The sequence below is a fragment of the Panthera onca genome, chromosome B3 (assembly GCF_046562875.1).
Source record: "Panthera onca isolate mPanOnc1 chromosome B3, mPanOnc1 haplotype 2, whole genome shotgun sequence".
Classification (NCBI taxonomy): Eukaryota; Metazoa; Chordata; class Mammalia; order Carnivora; family Felidae; genus Panthera; species Panthera onca.
The window spans coordinates 6026598-6044230 of record NC_138344.1 but is presented as its reverse complement, the minus strand read 5'-3'; the positions used below and the strand labels follow the sequence as shown (position 1 = coordinate 6044230).

Here is a 17633-nt window from a genome sequence, read left to right as displayed (position 1 = left end):
TTTTGATTTTGCGGGGGTTTTGTCTGCTTTTAGTCAATTTTCAAGTCTCAAACATTTCTGTAGCCCCTAGAAAAATCTCACAGGCCCTGGGCACTGTGCCTACAGAACTCCTGGTTAGTAGCTGTGGGCTTAGAGAGAAAGGAGCAAATGAGACAGCAAGGGTTAGAAGTGCTTAACGGCATCTGGTCGGAGGTGAAAGAAACGAAGGAGAGCAGACGTGGCTCGCCACCCAGCTGGCCTGGGCACAGCCATTTGCGGAGATGGAAGAAGCAGGAGAACGTAGCGGGTAGGCTGGCTTCTAGTTGGCACTGAGACGGACGCTCTCTTAGCAGAAGGAGAAGGGCAACAAGAATACCTAAGTCCTCTCCCTGCACCATAGTGCACACACGTCATCTTGGGCCAGCCTGGCCTGGAAGATGCGACTTGTCAATACCCGTTTCTGCTGCTCTCCTTACTAATATGAAAAGCATATATCCATACTGACATGATATCCATACTAATAGGAAGGGCCCTGTGGTAAATAAGGAAAGTGCCCGTCTCTAGAATAAACAGTCCCCATGGGCCTATTTTTGTGCTAGAAGGGATGACGTGCTGTCTTCTGGTAACTTTCCCTGTTTCTCAAAGTACCTTCGCTTGCTTCCTTTATCAGCTTTTCAGAGTTTCATAGAAGTTTCCAGGGCCGGCTTCTGTGATGTCAGCCCCCGGAGGAAGTCAAGTCCGTAAGATGAGGCTCTCCAGCTTTGTACGAAAGGTGCTGCTGGAGGTGCCGTCCCCAACAGAGCAGGACTGGCCTCAGGACGATGAAAAGGATTTTGCCTTCAAAGATTCAGAACAGGAGCTGGAATCCCTGCCTCAGCCTTACCGAATGATCAACAAGATGGTGAACCTTCTGTTTGACCAGGCTTGGGAAGTGATCATGAAGAGGGATGCGCTGAGGGAAGCGGAGCACAGCCGGGTCCAGCCCACCATCTACCTTCCGCTTGTAGAAAGCAAGGTACGGAACCGCCGACCACGAGTCCCTGTTTCCCAGCTGAGTACTAATAAATGAAAACGCCTGATCCGGGGAAGGAATTCCTCCAAGGATCCTTCATTCAATAAGACGGGGGCATTTCTGAAAGATTATAAGCATGCTGTCGTTGATTAAAATGGGTCTTGTAATTGCTCCGGGGAAATGGATATTCTGGTTAGTTGAAGACTATACAGAAAGTCTTTTATATTCTGTTGTTATTTAAAAATACTTCTGAATATATTAATCACCCTTTTGCTTGATGGTTGAGAATCTGCCAGTGCCTCAGCTATAGCTCTTTCCGCAGTGTTCTACATGAAAAAAGTACAGGGAATGGGACCACTTGTCCACTCCTCAGAGGGCTCGTGGTCAGGGTTAGTGTTGTGAATGTGTACTTGTTTTCTCTGGCTCCTTTCCCCTAAAAGTAGAATGCTATGACTGTCTTGATGCTTGGCAAGATATTTAGATGAGCACTATTTGGGGTGATGCTATATCCAGGAAGGACCCACATGCCACTCTGAAAAGTCAGCTCATATTCTTGCAGATGGGGGCAGCTGAAAAGCATTCCTTTCTTCTTTGTTTTTGTTTTCCCAGCTCAACAAAATGCCAAATTGTATGGCTGTTTCCCAAGACTATGTGTTCATTGGAGGAGCCAAAGGGTTCTCCATCTATAATCTGTACGATGCTAAACGACTGTATATTTGGGAGAAACTTAAGGTTGATGTCACTTCCATCTGGGCCGCAGATTTGGGAAGTGAAATACTTATTGCTCCTGTGGATGAAACGGGTACTCGTTCTTTTTATTTATTTTTTAGCCTGATTTATAAGTGTCTATAGACCGTTCAACTAAATCTCCCTTCCAGGTATGGGTGAGGCCAGACATGGAGAATTCTCCCTGACCACGTAGCATTAACTAACGTCTACAGAATAGGATGGTGTGCCAAGCACTATTCTAACGTTACACATAGGTTGGCCCATTTAACCCTCACAGCAGCCCTAGGAAGTAAGTACAGTTTATTATCCCTGTTTTTCAGAAGAGGCATCTGAGGCACTGAGGTTAAATAACTCACTTGAGGTAACATAGAAGGTAAGGGGTACAGGCAGGATTTGAACCAGCCAACGTGGACCCAGAGTCCCCACCCTTTGGGTACTCAGAAATCTTGCTGCTCATAGAAACCAGGGATTGGTTCTTTTCCCTCAGCTTGAGGATGAATCAGGCCTTCATGAGGACTATTGTATATGGAACCATAGGGTCTTGGAGGGCCCTGTTTCTACAGGAGAGTGAGTGACCTGACCAGATTGGCATTTTAGGAAGGACACCATGGTAGCAGTCTGAAAAGTCAAAATGAGAGGCAGAGATGTGGTTTTGCAGTAGTTTGCTGGTCCAGGGTTGCAATTCTCTACTATTCCCAAATAAACCCATCTTTTGCTGCTTAAAAAAAAAGAAAAAGAAAAAAAGGGCAGGGAGGGAAACCAAGAAGAAGTGTTGCATTCATCGAAGAGAGAAACTATGAAGTTCTGAACCAAGGCACAGGCTGGTAAAATGAAAAGAAAAATGGTGCTCTGTTCATGTAAGATGTTATCACGGGGGAAGTGACGTGAGCAATATATGGGAACTCAACTATTTTCGCAACTTTTCTACAAGCCTAAAATTAGTTCAAAATAAAAAGTTTAAAAAACAAAAAGGTAAACACAATGGCAAAACTCGGCCAGCAGTGGAATATGCGTATGGGGTAGGTGAGCAGGGATGTGAGTGGGGAGGTGAGAAAAATGGTCCTCCTCTCTGCCTTAGATAATGGGGTGGACGATGATGCCATTCCTTGACAGCAGTCATAGGGGAATAAGGCCTCAGCGGTCTGAGCTGACCACGCGCAGCCCTGGGGCAGCAGGAAGGGGAATGTTGATACTCAGGAGGAGTGGGGCCTAAAGATGGGATCGCATCTACCACGCTGCATGTTTACTTGCTTTCACGTCCGTGTGACCCTCAGTGCAGTGCGCTTGAGGGAAGAGAGTGTCTTGGCTGTCCCTGGGACATTTGTGGTCATGGAGCAGATATCCCTCAGATGTTTAGTGGGTCGAGTTAGACCTGCTTACAGGGTGGGCCCTTTGCCTTTGCCCTTCTGGATTATGGGTATTGGGGCAAGTTATGAGTGTTTTCCAGAGGCTTCCAGGACAAGAGGATGGGCCAGCGTCGGTAGGGAGGATCCAGGAGGGAGAACAGCCTGAACATGTCATGACAGGGGTGGAGGAAAGCAGGGAGACTGAGATCAGCAGGGGCTGTGGAGGGGCCAGGAGGAGGCCTAAGGACCCATGAGCGCACGATGAGAATTCAGAAAGTCAGATATAAAATTCCGGTTCTTCTCTGACTCAATGGTCTGTCACTGATTTTTCCATTTCAGGTATCGCTAGACTGTTTTATTTTTGTAAGGATGGTCTTTTCCTAATCAAAGCCATCAATGAAGTGGTAAGTTCCTGTTCTCTTACCTGTGGCTGGGCTAAGAGCTGTAGCAGATGAAGTTTACTTTTAATATGGAGGTGACGACAGCTGTCCTAGAGTAGAAAGATAGCGACTCTCTGGACAGAGCACCTCCTCTAAGAGATCCGATTAAAAGATGCCCCGCCATCCAAGGGCACATGCTGAATGCCTTGGATTCACTTACCATGTTGTCCAGAGAAGACGCTTACTAAGGAACTCCAGATTGAGCACCAGACCGACACATTCAACAACTACTTACAAGTCCCTGAATTTTCCAGGCTGCTTCACATCCTGTTCCCTCTGCTGGGAGTATTCTCCTTGCCTCCCTGCCTACCATGTGCGCCTGTTAAATCTCCCTCCTTCCTTACATTTCCCTCAAGACCAGCTCAAATATATCCTCTGAGATACTTTCCCTCTTATGCCCCAAGGACCCGGTCTCTCCCTCCTCTGTCTACCCCCATACGGCACGACTTTCTGTCACAGTGTTTTCTCCACCCTCCATCCTATTTGTTTGTATGACCGCTTCTTCTCTTGGACATAACCTTCTTGAGGGCAGGGGACACTATTCACCCATGCCTCCCCTGCTCCTAGCACACTACCTGTATTCAGTGGGTTCTCAGAAAGTATTTTGTGACTCAATGAACCCACCGTAAAATTTTTAATTGCCTTATAAAAAATACCATTGTCTTATAAAGAATACCATTGATGGGCATCAAAGGAAGTCAGTGGGGAAGAGAAAGTATTTTCAACAAATGATGCTGGAATGCTAGAATAGTACGTGGGAGGGATGGGGCACCTGGGTGGCTCAATCGGTTGAGCGTCCGACTTTGGTTCAGGTCATGATCTCATGGTTTGTGAGTTCGAGCCCCGCATCAGGCTTGCTGCTGTCAGCACAGAGCTCGCTTTTGATCCTCTGTCCCTGCCTCTTTCTCTCTGCCCCTTCCCCACTCATGCTCTCTCTCAAAAATAAAAATAAACATCAAAAAAAAAAGTGGGAGGGAAAATGAACCTCAGCCTTACTTTATACCATATATAAGAATTAATTCGAGGTGTGCCTGGGTGGCTCAGTTGGTTGAGCGTCTGACTTCAACTCTGGTCATGATCTTGTGGTTCATGGGTTCAAGCCCCGCGTCGGGCTCGGCACTGACAGCTAGAGCCTGGAGCCCGCTTCTGATTCTCTGTCTCCTTCTCTCGCTCTCTGCCCCTCCCCCACTTGTGCACCCGTGCTCGCTCTCTCTCTCTCTCTCTCTCTCTCTCTCACAAAATAAATAAATAAACATTTTAAAAAGAATTAATTTGAGGTGGATTACAGGTCTAAATGTAAAGGGTTCTTGAAGAAAACACAAGAAAATATATTTGCTACAATATTTCTTAGGACATGAAGAGCACTGAATATAAAAGAAAAAATTGGTATTGGACTTCATCAAAGTTAAAAACTTCTTATTCTCACAACAAACACAAAAATTGAAGTGGGTCATATGTCTATATGTAAAATCTAAAATCATAAAACCTCTAGAAGAAAACATAAGAGAAAGTCTCGTGACCTGGGGTTAGGCCAAAAGGTTTTAGCTACAACATCAAAAGCACAACATACAGGAAAAAACTGACAAATTGGACTTCATCTAAATTTAAAACTTCTTCTGTAGATGACACTGGTAAAAGAATAAAAAGACAAGCAATAGACTGGGAGAAAATAATTGTAAATCACAGACCCGAGAAATGACTTGAATCCCGAACACGTGATGAACTCTCAAAACACAAACTCGAAAATGAAGGATTAAAAACACCCAGCTTTTAAAATGGGCAAAGGATTTGAAAAGAAAAGACAGCTGACCAAAGAAGCTATTTGGAAAGACAGTAAGATGCTCCACATCCTTAGTCATTGGTGAAATGCAAGTCAAGATCACGATGACCTACCACTGTGCATGTATTAGCCTGGCTAAAATTAAAAAGACCGACCATACCAAGTGCTGACAGGGACACAGACACAGAACAGCTGGAACTCTCGTGCACTGCTGGCGGTCAAGTATAACGGTACAATCGTTGTGGTAGGTTTTATTTTTTTAACTAACTAATTAATTAATTAATTTAATCTCTACGCCCAGCACTGGGCTGAAACTCACAACCCCGGGATCAAGGGTTGCTCACTGTACTGCCGGAGCCATTCAGGCGTCCCTTTGGCAGTTTTTTTGAAAAGTTAAACGTACGCCTACCATACAATCCAGGCATTCCACGCCTTGATATTTACACAGGAGAAATAAGAGCATATCTCCATACAGATACGTGCACATGACTGTTTGTAAGCAGCTCTACGCGTAAGAGCCAAAACCCAGAAACGCCCAAAAGTCCATCAGCACGTGAGTGGATAAGCCAACTGCGGTATGCCCACACGATGGAATGAACTACTAATATTCAGGCACATGACGATGTGGATGCATCTTAAAATAATTACGCCGAGTGAAAGAAATCAGAAACAAAAAGAGTACATACTGAATGATTCCATTTATATAAAATGCTAGAAAATGCAAACTAAGGTAGTGACGGAGAGCATCAGTTTTTGCCTGGGGTGCGGTGGGAGGAAGGTGGAAGGAATGATTACCAAGGGCAGGATGAAACTTTTGGGGGTGATGGATATGTTCACGGTCTTGTGATGGTTTTAAGGGATATACATATGTCGAAACGTCAAATTGTACACTTTCAACGTGTAGTTCGAGGGGTGTCTGGGTGGCTCAGTCAGTTAAGCCTCATGATCTCACAGCCCCGCGTCGGTCTCTGTGTTGACGGCTCAGAGCCTGGAGCCCGCTGCGGATTCTGTGTCTCCCTCTCTCTCTGCCCCTCCACCTCTTGCTCTTTCTCTCTCACTCAAAAATAAATAAACATGAAATGTGTAGTTAGTATATGTTATTATATTTCTAATAAAGCTGTTTGAAAAGAATTAAAACTCCTCATCAAAAGATGTTATTAGAGTTCACTCTGTAGCAGGAACTAACTGGAGCCCTGAGAGCCTTGAGCAGCCCCCCTCCCCCACCACTGCCGGCACCAGCCCAGTGACCCTCACACCCCAGGAGGAGCCACCGCTGTCACAGCTGGCCCCGGACAGCATGAGCACAATCCCGAGCAGTGAGGCGGAGGCCCCTGCCCACACCACCTGCCGTGTTGCAGGGAGCACTGGCACCTGCTGGCGGGGACAAGGAGGTCATGGCAACGATGGTTAGGGAACAGTCAGATGGTTCCACATGGAGAACAGACAGGGTTTCATCAGCAGGAAAGACACCAAGGAGGATGTATTTGGACGGCAGATTGCCATAGAGAGTAACCCCAGGAAGGGTCCTTTCGGTGGAGGAGATGGCGAGACGGTGAAGTTTGGTACTGTTGGAGAAGAAAGTGTGTGAGGCAGCAGGTGTTAAGGCCCTGGTGGAATTCAGCACAAGACAGTACATCTGTAGGGGAACACAGCCACTGTGAATGCTGTCCCCGTCTACGGCTGGACCTCCATGCAATCACCAGCAGGATCCCACCTAGTGAGAGTGGGGGAAGGAATGAGGGGTCAGAAGGTGCCCCTGAAGGTCAGGCCCCGCAGCATTGGGCCCTGTGCAGGCAACAGTCCCTACCTGTGTACAGGCAGAGACCCGCCATACCACACCAACCCTCCTGCGCAGGAAGAATGGATGGAGGGGGTTGACAAGCAGGGCGCAGAACCAGGTACACCAGTGAGAGAATCTGTATTGGGGGAAAATCAAGATGAGAGCCAAGGTCAGCAGCCACCTCAACCCCGCAACTTCTGTTACTAACGCAAACGCCCAGAAAACCTAAGCCATAAGATGGCAGAGGGACAAAAGCAGCCAAGAATTCAGGTGAGACTTCCTGGTTCCCAAGGCGGAGCAGGGAGGGGCTGAGTAAATGCAGGCTTACCTACTCTTCCACCGCCAGCTTCAGTCCTCTGACAAGACGTGATCAGGAAAAATAAACCACCTGGACTACACCAAGATAAGAGGTGCACGGTGAAGGAATGCTTCAACAAAATGACAAGGCAGCCTAGGGAATGGGAGAAGGTATCTGCAAACGATACACCTGACAAGGAGTTTGGATCCAAAATAAACAACGGACTGATACAACTCAACACCCAAAACCAAATAATCCAATGACAAACTGGGCAGAAGACACGAACAGACATTTCCCTAAAGAAGACATCTAGACGGTCAATTGACACAGGCAGAGATGCTCAACATGACTCATCATCAGGGAAATGCAAATCGAAACCACAATGAGATATTGCCTCGTACCTCTCAGAATGGCTAGACTCAAAAAGACAGTAATAACAAGTATTGGCGAGGACGTGGGAAAAAAGGAACCCTCGTGCACTGTCGGTGGGAATGCAAACTGGTGCAGCCACTCTGGAAAACAGTATGGAGGTTCCTCAGAAAATGAAAAATAGAACTACCCTATGATCCAACAATTGCACTAGTGGGGATTTAACCAAAGAAAATGAAAACACTAATTCAAAAAGATATACGTACCTCTCTGTGTTTCCTGCAGCATTATTTACAGTAGACAAATTACGGAAGCAACCCAAGTGTCCATCGACTGATGAATGGATCCAGAAGATGAGGTATATATATACACACACAATGGAATATTACTCAGCCATAAAAAGAGAATGAAATCTTGTCATTTGCAACAACATGGATGGAACTAGAGAGTATTACGCAAAGTGAACTAAGTTAGAGAAGGACAAATACCATATGATTTTGCTCATATGTGGATTTTAAGAAACAAAAACAAACAAAAAAGAGAAACAAACAGACTCTTAAATACAGAAAACTGATTGGTGGTTGCTGGAGGGGAGGGAATGGGGGGACGGGGGAAATAGAAATGATTATGAAATCCCAGCAGTAAGGGGCAAACGAAAGATCGGAGCTGAAGACCTTGTTTTTCTACTGTTGACCAGACAACTGGAACTAGTGTCACTATTTATGCCAGCATCTGTTTTTTTTTAATGTTTATTTATTTAAAAAAAATTTAAATGTTTATTGAGAGAGAGAGACAGCATGAATAGGGGAGGAACAGAGAGAGAGGGAGACACAGAATCCGAAGCAGGCTCCAGGCTCCGAGCTGTCAGCACAGAGCCCGACGCAGGGCTCGAACTCACAAATCCAGAGATCATGACCTGAGCCGAAGTCGGACGCTTAACCAGCTGAGCCACCCAGACACCCCTGTTTGTTTATTTATTTTGAGACAGAGTGCAGAAGCAGGAGGGGGACAGAGAGAGGGGGGAAGGGGGAAATCCCTAGCAGGTTCTGCACTGTCAGGGCAGAGCCCCATGTGGGGCTCAATCTCACCAAATGCAAGATCATGACCTAAGCAGAAATCAAGAGTTAGATGCTCAACCGACTGAGTCACCCAGGTACCCCTGATTTTTATTTTTACCTGAAGATGTCTCTTTTTGGTAATACCAAATGGGTTTTTCAAAAAGCCTTTTTTTTTTCAATATACTTTTTTAATGGTTTTAAAATTGTTTCGTATCTAGCCAAGTTGAGATTTTTAAGCACCTCATTTTTAATTTGCAATAAAACATTACAACTTGATTTTTTTTCAAAAAGTCAACAAAATGCAAGCACCTGTTAATAAAGTTCTTTTTTTTTTTTTTTCAATGTTTATTCATTTTTGAGAGAGAGAGAGAAGGCAGGGGCAGAGAGAGAGGGAGGCACAGAATCTGAAGCAGGCTCCAGGCTCCAGGCTCCAAGCTGTCAGCACAGAGCCTGAATAAAGGCCTTAAAAATAATAATACTTATCTTTGGGGCGTCTGAGTGGCTCAGTCAGTTAAGCATCCAACTTCAGCTCAGATCACGATCTCACGGTTCGTGAGTTCGAGCCCCACATCGGGCTCTCTGCTGTCAGCACAGAGCCCACTTTGGATCCTCTGTCCCCTCTCTGCCCCTCCCCTGCTCATCCTCTCTCTCTCAAAATAAATAAACTTAAAATATTACTACTACTACTAATTATCTTTGTTATTATAAAGATACAATTAAGAAAATTAAAAAGCAAGTCATAGACAACCATAAACATGGAGTCTCTCACCTGGCCTGAAATTCGAGTAGATTTCATACTAGGGTTACAGTCAGTCTCTACTTGCTATGGACTAAATGTTTGTGTCCCCACAAAATCCGGGTTGAAATCCTAATCCCCATTGTGATGATAGTGGGAGGTGGGACCTTTGGGAGGTGTTTAGGTCATGAAGACAGAGCCTTCATCAAGGACAAGGGCAAGGGATTAGTGCCCTTATATGAGGCCTAGGAGAGCTCCCTCAACCCTTCTGCCATGTAAGGACACACCGGGAAGGTGGCAGGCAGGAAATCTGTGAACCAGGAAATAGGCCCTTAGCAGGCACTGCATCGGCCAGGTTCTTGAAGTCCTTGGAAATCTTAGATTTCCAGCCTCCAGGACTGTGAGAGATAAAGGTTCATTGTTTGTGAGCCATCCAGTCTATGGTATTTTGTTATAGCAGCCGGAACAGACAGAGGCACTGCTAAGGTCCAGATGGAGCCTTTCTTCAAGTGGCTGACCAGAGTTTTCAGTAGAACTTTCTTCATCTCATTTTGAATAACTGAGTGCTGGCGCAGGTCTTTAGAGTTTGCAGATATGACCAGGAGAACAGATAGTATGCAATCACCACAACCATCTGGAGTATTTAAAAAACCAGGAAATAAGTCCAAAAATGTTCAGGCAGAAAATCGAGTTCTGCTTCTTTACATACGATCTTGACCAACTCCTGTACAAAAATGGGAAGTATGAAGCATTTCGAGACATCTTTTTTATGTCACGAGCTTTAAAAGGACTCATGTTTCCTGGTATGAACCCCAAGAGACCCCGAAACACACTCCCATCTGTCCTCAGGCTGAGCTCCCTCTTCCCGCCCCTCTCTTCTTCCCAGGACGATATCAGCAAGCAAACCACCTGTCTGAAGACGGAGATCTCCCACGGAGGCGACTTCGCAGCCTTCCTCCTACAAGGCAAGATTAACCAAAGGTGGTTGAGAAGGTTCAGATGTGTAGTCTCTTGCAGACGACCACCTTTTTTCCAAACGTTTTATTTAGAAATAATTTACAGAAACTTTGCAAAGATTTACAGAAGAGCTACAAAGATAGGTACAGAGTTCCCCTGCACCCTTCGCCCAGCTTCCCCAATACCGACATTTAATGTGACCATTTGTCAAAATTAAGCAATGACATTGGTACAATACTATTAACTAAAGTTTTTTTTCCCCCCCAGATTTCGCCAGTTTTTCCACTAATAGTTCTGTTCCAAGGCTCAGTTCAGGATGTCATATTATATTTACTCATCGTGTCTTCTTAGTCTACTCCCATCTATGACAATTTCTTGGTCTTTGTTTTTCTTGACCTTGACGCTTTTTTGAAGAATACCGATTAGATATTTTGCACTATGTCTCTCAATTTCAATTTGCCTGATATTTTTCTCAGGATTCAACTGGGGTTAAGGATTTGGGGGAAATGCCACAGGGGTGAAGTGCTCTCGTCACTGTATATCAGGGTGTATGTGCTAGCGACATCACCTGCCTAACAGGTGTCTGCCAGATTCCTCCATTGATAAAACACTTCCCTTCCCATACTCTGTTAGAAGCAAGTCACTATGCCTGGACCACACTCTAGGGCAGAGGATTTAAGCCTCTCTACCTCTTTGAGGTAGGAGGATCAAAGAATTTGGAGGCATATATTGAAACCGCCACAGTAATGATAAACACGAGGCAACGCACGTATCCTGGGTCCCCTTAAAGGATGGCCACCAGTTCTAGCATTCATCTTGGATCCTACCTGCTGTAATCATTACTATGGTGATAGGACATATTTTATTCAAGTGACTGTTAGCTTGATTTTTAACTTTGGGCCTCTATTTATATTCTTGCCCCGGGCCCCTCAAATGTGAAGTGCTTGAGAGAAAGCGTATACTTCATAATGTTTTATGCATCAGAGGAAGCTTTTATACTCTTTAGAAGTTCCTGGGGCTGCCCCAACCAAGCACCACAAACCGGGTGGCTCAAAACCAAAGATATTTATTCTCTCACAGGACTGGGGGGCAGAAGTCTGAAATCCACGTGTCCAGATGATTACTTTCTAGAGGAAACACTGAGCCAGGTGCCCACACCATGGGAAAGCAAGCCTTCCCAGGTTGACAGGAATTCCGGATAGGAGCTGAGTGCGTTTCTATGATGAGTTAAAGCCCCACAGTCACTTCCGTGGGTTGTGACTTCCTCTAATATCAGCCAGAAGAACGCTCTTGAGCGATCTCTCCCAATTCTAGCCCTTAGCCATGCCCCTCTCAGTTACTGAGGCTGTTTATACCACCGTCCTCCCCAGACGGGAAAAACTGTAAGACAGAATGTCACTGGAATTTACCATTTGGAGCCTAGAAAACATGGGGAACGGCCAGAGCAGGCAGCTTGGTTAAAAAACGGTCATATCAGTGCTGTGAGTGGGAGGGGCCCTGTTTCCTTCAGGTGGCAGAGGCCCGTCGGGAGGGGCTCACCAGTTCTCCAGGAGCAAGGACTTGCAATGACATCTCCTTCCGTTTGTCAAAGTTGCCGTTCCGAGGGCTCCAGCAGGTCTCTGGGCCAGGGGTTCTGAGACGACAGGCCATCCCTCACAGGAGACTTATCGCCTGCTCGCGATTGCTCAACGGGTCCGTGGTTTCCCAATGCAGGAGCCGGAGATATTTGGCTGGATGTGTACAGATTGCCCAAGGAGTCTTGGCTCAAGGAAGTGGAGCACCCCCAACTTGCTATAAATCCAAAGAAGAAAGTCAGACAGTTGCAACTGGTAGGAGACATCTCCCTTTCCCATGGATAGGTTTCTCCTTACCCTTGACCCACATCCAAACTAAATCCTCCTTGGAATTTCAAGATGAAGGGGGCCCTACAGAGGCTGTAGGAGAGGACAGCAGGTGCTCCGGCCCACGACTCCAAAGTCGATTTGCTTTGGTTAAAACGAGATATTAAAAAATAGAGGTGTCTTCAGCAGTGGGAGCCCTACTCTGTCTCTGGTCTGAGAGTCGCCTCTGTACCAAAGCCGCTCCCAGGCATTTCGGGGAGGGGGTCATCTTTTATCCTGACTCCTGCTTCATTGGTAATTTTTTTCCCCATCTGGGCTGAAATAATCCTTTCATGCCTTGCATTCCACTGAATTTCCCAGATTATGGTATAAACAGGTTGTTCTTGATATATGAGAATACAGTATATATATTTTTCACATTATTCTTAGAAATCAGGAGCTCTACCATTTCAGGTTATTTATTTTTATTTTTTAGTTTTTTTTAAGTAATCTCTACGTCCAGCGTAGGGCTCGAACTCACAACCCCGAGATCTTGAGTTGCATGCTCTACCAACTGAGCCAGCACAGGCCCCCACTTCAGTTTAATTATATGTGGACCTTGTGCTGTGTCTTTAAAATATAGTTCCTCAGTAAATATTATTCTGAGACCTGATCTGCTCATCCATCCAATATGCACTTACTAGTTTTTAACCAGCAACAATTATTAATTGGGTGAGCTTTTAAAACACACTGTATCAGGTGCAAAAGACTTATGAACTTATTAATATAGGAGAGTGAGTTTGAGACTCACATTCACCACTGAGTTCACTGAGTGGCTTCAAACAAATGCCTTTTCTCCCCAGTGAATGTCTTCAAAGAGGGGTGTAGTCCTGATCACTGGAAGAGTTACCAGCCCAGAGATCTTCCTCCTCTAAACTCTTACAGAATTTATTTCTTATACCTCTTTTTTGGCATTTCCCCATATACTACCTTGAATTTTAGTTATCCTTTTGTGCATGAAAGTTTTTTTTTTTTTTAATTAACTAGATGATAATTTTCTGGACTGTTAAGAACACACCTTCTACTCCTTATTAACCAACCACACAGTATCATACTCTGTATCCAAAAGATACATTTTTTTGAGGGCTTAATTTATTATCCAACTGGGAAAACTACCTTGGAAAGGGGATGTTTCTCACCATAATTCACTCAGTTTCCATAACTGAGAACCAACCAAATATCACCAGTCCCGGGGGTAGTCCTGGTACTGTGAATTACATGTAGAGTTGGTTAAATAAAATTGCCAACATCGCCAATATATTTTGCCAATCAGGAATATTCACTTCGACTTAGATTTTTATAATGGCTTCCTGACTGATCTCCTTACCTCTGTTCATTCATTTTTCCTCGTATCATTATTTCCAGTTTCCCCTACTACATTTTAAGATCTTAGACAGTAGGGATCGTGTGTTAAATATCCTGCAGGCCAGAGGACCACACAAATATCGGTCCTCTGTTTCTTTCTACAGGTCACTACTGCCAACAGTAACAGGGGAAGAAAGAGATTCAGAGGAGGTGGGGGGACGTACATCAAGCCTATTATGAATTAATTTCTCACTTTTTTCCTCAGAATACTCCTGATTCTGTGACTTCAGATAATTTGGAAATGGTAAGGAACTTTATGTATTTTTTTAATGTTTATTTTTGAGAGAGGGAATGAGGCAGAGTGTGAGCAGGGGAGGGCCAGAGAGAGGGAGACACAGCATCCGAAGCAGGCTCCAGGCTCCAAGCTGTCAGCACAGAGCCCAACGCAGGGCTCAAACCCACGAACCGTGAGAACATGACCTGAGCGGAAGTCGGACGCCCAACCGACTGAACCACCCAGGCACCTCAATGGTAAGGAACTTCAAAGAAAATCTCCAGGGAGACAGATTCAAGCCGCATGCTATAGATTTTTATTTTGACTTGAAATTTACTTTAAATATCAAGTATACTAGTGAAATGTTCCAACAGGGCACTCTTTTCAGATACTCTGTGACTTAATCTCATGCCTCATCCATGGAGAATTGTCCCCTATCCTTGAGGATAATTGACCCAAGTCAGTTGTCCAGAGATAGATTTCCAAGAAGACACAGGGGGTTAAATTTCAGGGCCCCTCACTTGTATGGCCCCTTCCAAGGCCCTGTGAGGGGTCTGACCAATGTGTTCACATGTATTTTTTTGTGAAATTAGCAAAAGTAATATTTTAACCAGTCACTTAGGACCACTGTCTGTTTTCACTCAAACTTCCCCTGTCACATTTCCCCCCATATTGGGTGGTATTAGGGTGGCTATGGGCATTTTGTGTTGAAAATTTTGTGTTCTTTCTTTTAGAGACCCCTAAAATGTATATACTCAGGTCCCATGAAACCCAATTTGCCCCTGCCAAAATAACAGCCCATTCCACCAAGCCAAGTTTCTTGGGGGGCTTCATCTCTGTATTGGGATACCTTAGAGAACAGAGTGGCTTCCCCGGGGCGGGGGCCTTCCCAGCTCTCCCTTTGAGGCCAAGAGCATACCATGCTTTCCAGTGTGTGTGTGTGGGGGGGGGGTGCAAACTAATGGAATACTATGGCATCTCATGTAATTTTCACTGATCTCTTCATATTTTTTTATTGGCCACTGAGGTTTTCTTTGAATTGCCTGCCTGTATCACTTGCTCGTTATATATTTTCTTCCAGTTTGTTGTTTCCCTTTTTCCTTGGTTTATGTGCTTTTCTGTTGTAAAGAAGTTATAAGTTTTGATGCAGTTGGAGTTTTTTTTTTTTTATACCCATCGCACGTAAGTAGGCTTTCCCTACCTCAAGGTTATAAATAAATTCTCCTGTGGTTTCTTCTAATAATCTCAGAGTTTCATTTTTGACATTTCCCTCTTTAATTCATAGGGGAGTGTCTTTTGTGAACAGAGTGAGGAAGGAGCCAACTTTCATCTGTTTCTTTTAAGTAGCCAATTGTCACACAAATATTTTTGAGTCATCTTTTCCCATTTGTTTTGAAATGTGACCTTTTATCATTCCTACTTTATTTCTATGTTCTTTATCCTATTCCATTAAAATACTCATCTGCCTGCACCAAGACCTTAATGAACTTTGGAGCAAAACTGCCAGGATTCTAATCTCGTCAATGCCACGTGCTAGCGGGGTGACCTTATTGTGTATTTTCTGTTCTATTTTCCATATTTTTGTTGTTGTTCTACCTTTGGGGAGAGCTCATCTGCTCAGTGTCTCCACTCTCTGAGTTTTTCATTTTTGCTATCATATTTTCATTTACAAGAGCCTCCCCCTTTTTTCTTTCTTTTCTCTTTTCTTTCTTTCATAAATGTTAATGACTTTCCTAAAAACATTTATGGTAATTTTTGATGTTTCTTCTCCATGTTTGGTCTATTTCCCCAAAGTTGCTTTTTTCCCTACTATTTGTTTTGGTCTCTGTCTTTCCAAACGGACACTTTCTTCACTTGGCTCTCTACTCCTATCTAAAGGTAGGGGTCACTGAGAAACTGACAGGAAGCCAGCCCTGTGGGCATGGGTGGGGCTTGTTAACTGGTTTTGCTAAAGGGTACCCCAGCTGGGCTGCAGTGTTGGGACACACTCCTGTCTGTGTCTTGAGACTACAGGTTTCCCCTGCTGTCCTTAAGTAGAGCGTGCCTATGAAACACCTTTCTAAGCCAACATGGGGTAAAGTGAAGAAGCAATTACCACTAACTTACGTGGGACAACGTTTGAGCATTCCCAGACCCCCAAAATAACCTCTCTTAGGGTTGCTAATGTATGTACAAGATAAATCGACATGAAGCACAGATGCTCACAGACACCGGGGAAAGCTATGGTGCGCGGCGCCCACAGGCTGGGTGCGGCTCCCCGGGAAGGATGTGGGCGAGGCCTCGCTTACTGCTCAGTGCAGGTGCTACCTTTACTCTAACAACCCAGCTCTCACCTGAGTTGCAGAGGCGGTTGGGGAACATGCCTTGGGGTGTGGGAGGGGTGACCTCAACATTCAGTATGTAAACTTTAACTGCATTCTGTCTGCTACTTGCAGTTAGGGAGTCTAAGAGTTTAAAAGCGTCTTAAAGAGATTTTCAACCAATCCTGTTGAATCCAGAGACACCTGAGCTGTCATTTTCTTGAGTCTTTAGGGCCTTTGTGATGTGAATCAAGTGACTCCCAGGCTTTCTCCCCGGGTTCAGATCTTTCTTAGGTCTGCTAAATCATTTAGCCACCTGCTTCCCAAGTCCAAAATTTTCTTGCTTTTGTTTCCTTTTTATTCTCTTATTCCTTATGAGTTTATTTTTTTAATGTTTATTTTTATTTTTGAGAGGGAGAGACAGAGCACAAGCAGGGAAGGGTAGAGAGTGAGGGAGACAGAAGCAGGCTCTGAGCTGTCCGCACAGAGCCCAACGCAGGGCTCGAACCCACGAACTGTGAGATCATGACCTGAGCCGAAGTTGGACGCTTAACCGACTGAGCCACCCAGGCACCCCTATTCCTTTTTTAAAAAGCACCTTCCTGTCATTTTCATGGGGTTTCAGGAAGGAGAGGTGTTAAATGTTACCCGTTCACACTACCATCTATATTTTCTAGCTAGTTATTGCTGATCCGAGGCTGTATCAGTATTCATCAACTCATTTGCGCAAAGAAGTTGTAAGGATATCAAGTTTCAGAGAACTGGAAGGCACAAGGGAGGGTAGGCAGTGAAAACATTGTAGCCAGAACTCTACTACCACTACTCCTGACCATCACCGCCCCCCCCCGCCCAAGAGACACAGCCACCAAAGGTGATGCTGGGCTTTCCATGATGGCTCTGTCACTGGGCTCTCGACATGGCCACCTCCACTGTGAATAATTTCTCTCCTGCTTCTGGATCTCTGTGTCACTTCCTCAAGAGTCACAGTCCCAGGCAGGAGCACACAGCTGGTTGAGCCTTGGTCATGTGCCAACACCCTAACCTCCAAGGGACAGAAAGAAGAATCTGGTCCCTTCAGTTCCTTAGAGGGACACAGATTCTCCCAGACTCACACCATAGGTGAGTCCCCTCAAGGTAGAAAAGATGTTGAGGGCTGGATAGCCAAAATGATGACAATGGCCACCACACTAGTACATAGGGAAGCTATCGATTTTTGTATGTTGATCTTATATTCGGCCAAGATTACGGTGAGGTCAGCAAAACATAGACACTGTTGGGGTCATGCAAGTGTGGGGGTGGGCACCTAAGAGTGAGTGCCTCCTGAAAGTGCCTCACTTCCTTTATTTACCCTAGTCTCAGGACTGTTGGCCTTTCTACTGAAGTTCTAATG

The 17633-nt window shown here is 45.0% G+C and overlaps 1 protein-coding gene and 1 long non-coding RNA gene across 5 annotated transcripts in view; one reads left to right on the top strand and one right to left on the bottom strand.

Annotated features, from left to right (window-relative positions):
• Positions 1-17633, top strand: part of WDR93 (WD repeat domain 93) — a 49627-nt gene that overhangs the window by 7184 nt on the left and 24810 nt on the right. For 3 of the 4 annotated variants that reach the window (XM_078449012.2, XM_060617659.3, XM_078449014.2), the window contains exons 2-7: positions 650-994; positions 1601-1793; positions 3406-3470; positions 10414-10492; positions 12198-12313; positions 13935-13973. In XM_078449012.2, coding sequence (XP_078305138.1) covers positions 692-994; positions 1601-1793; positions 3406-3470; positions 10414-10492; positions 12198-12313; positions 13935-13973 — 795 coding nt within the window. In that variant the 5' untranslated portion in view covers positions 650-691. The remainder of the gene's footprint in view (positions 1-649; positions 995-1600; positions 1794-3405; positions 3471-10413; positions 10493-12197; positions 12314-13934; positions 13974-17633) is intronic. The other variant, XM_060617658.3, reaches the window with a different exon arrangement.
• LOC144616737 (uncharacterized) overlaps positions 10499-17633 on the bottom strand; it is a 39199-nt gene continuing 32064 nt past the window's right edge. Inside the window, exon 3 of the long non-coding RNA XR_013556442.2 lies at positions 10499-12275. This is a non-coding gene — a long non-coding RNA (uncharacterized LOC144616737). The remainder of the gene's footprint in view (positions 12276-17633) is intronic.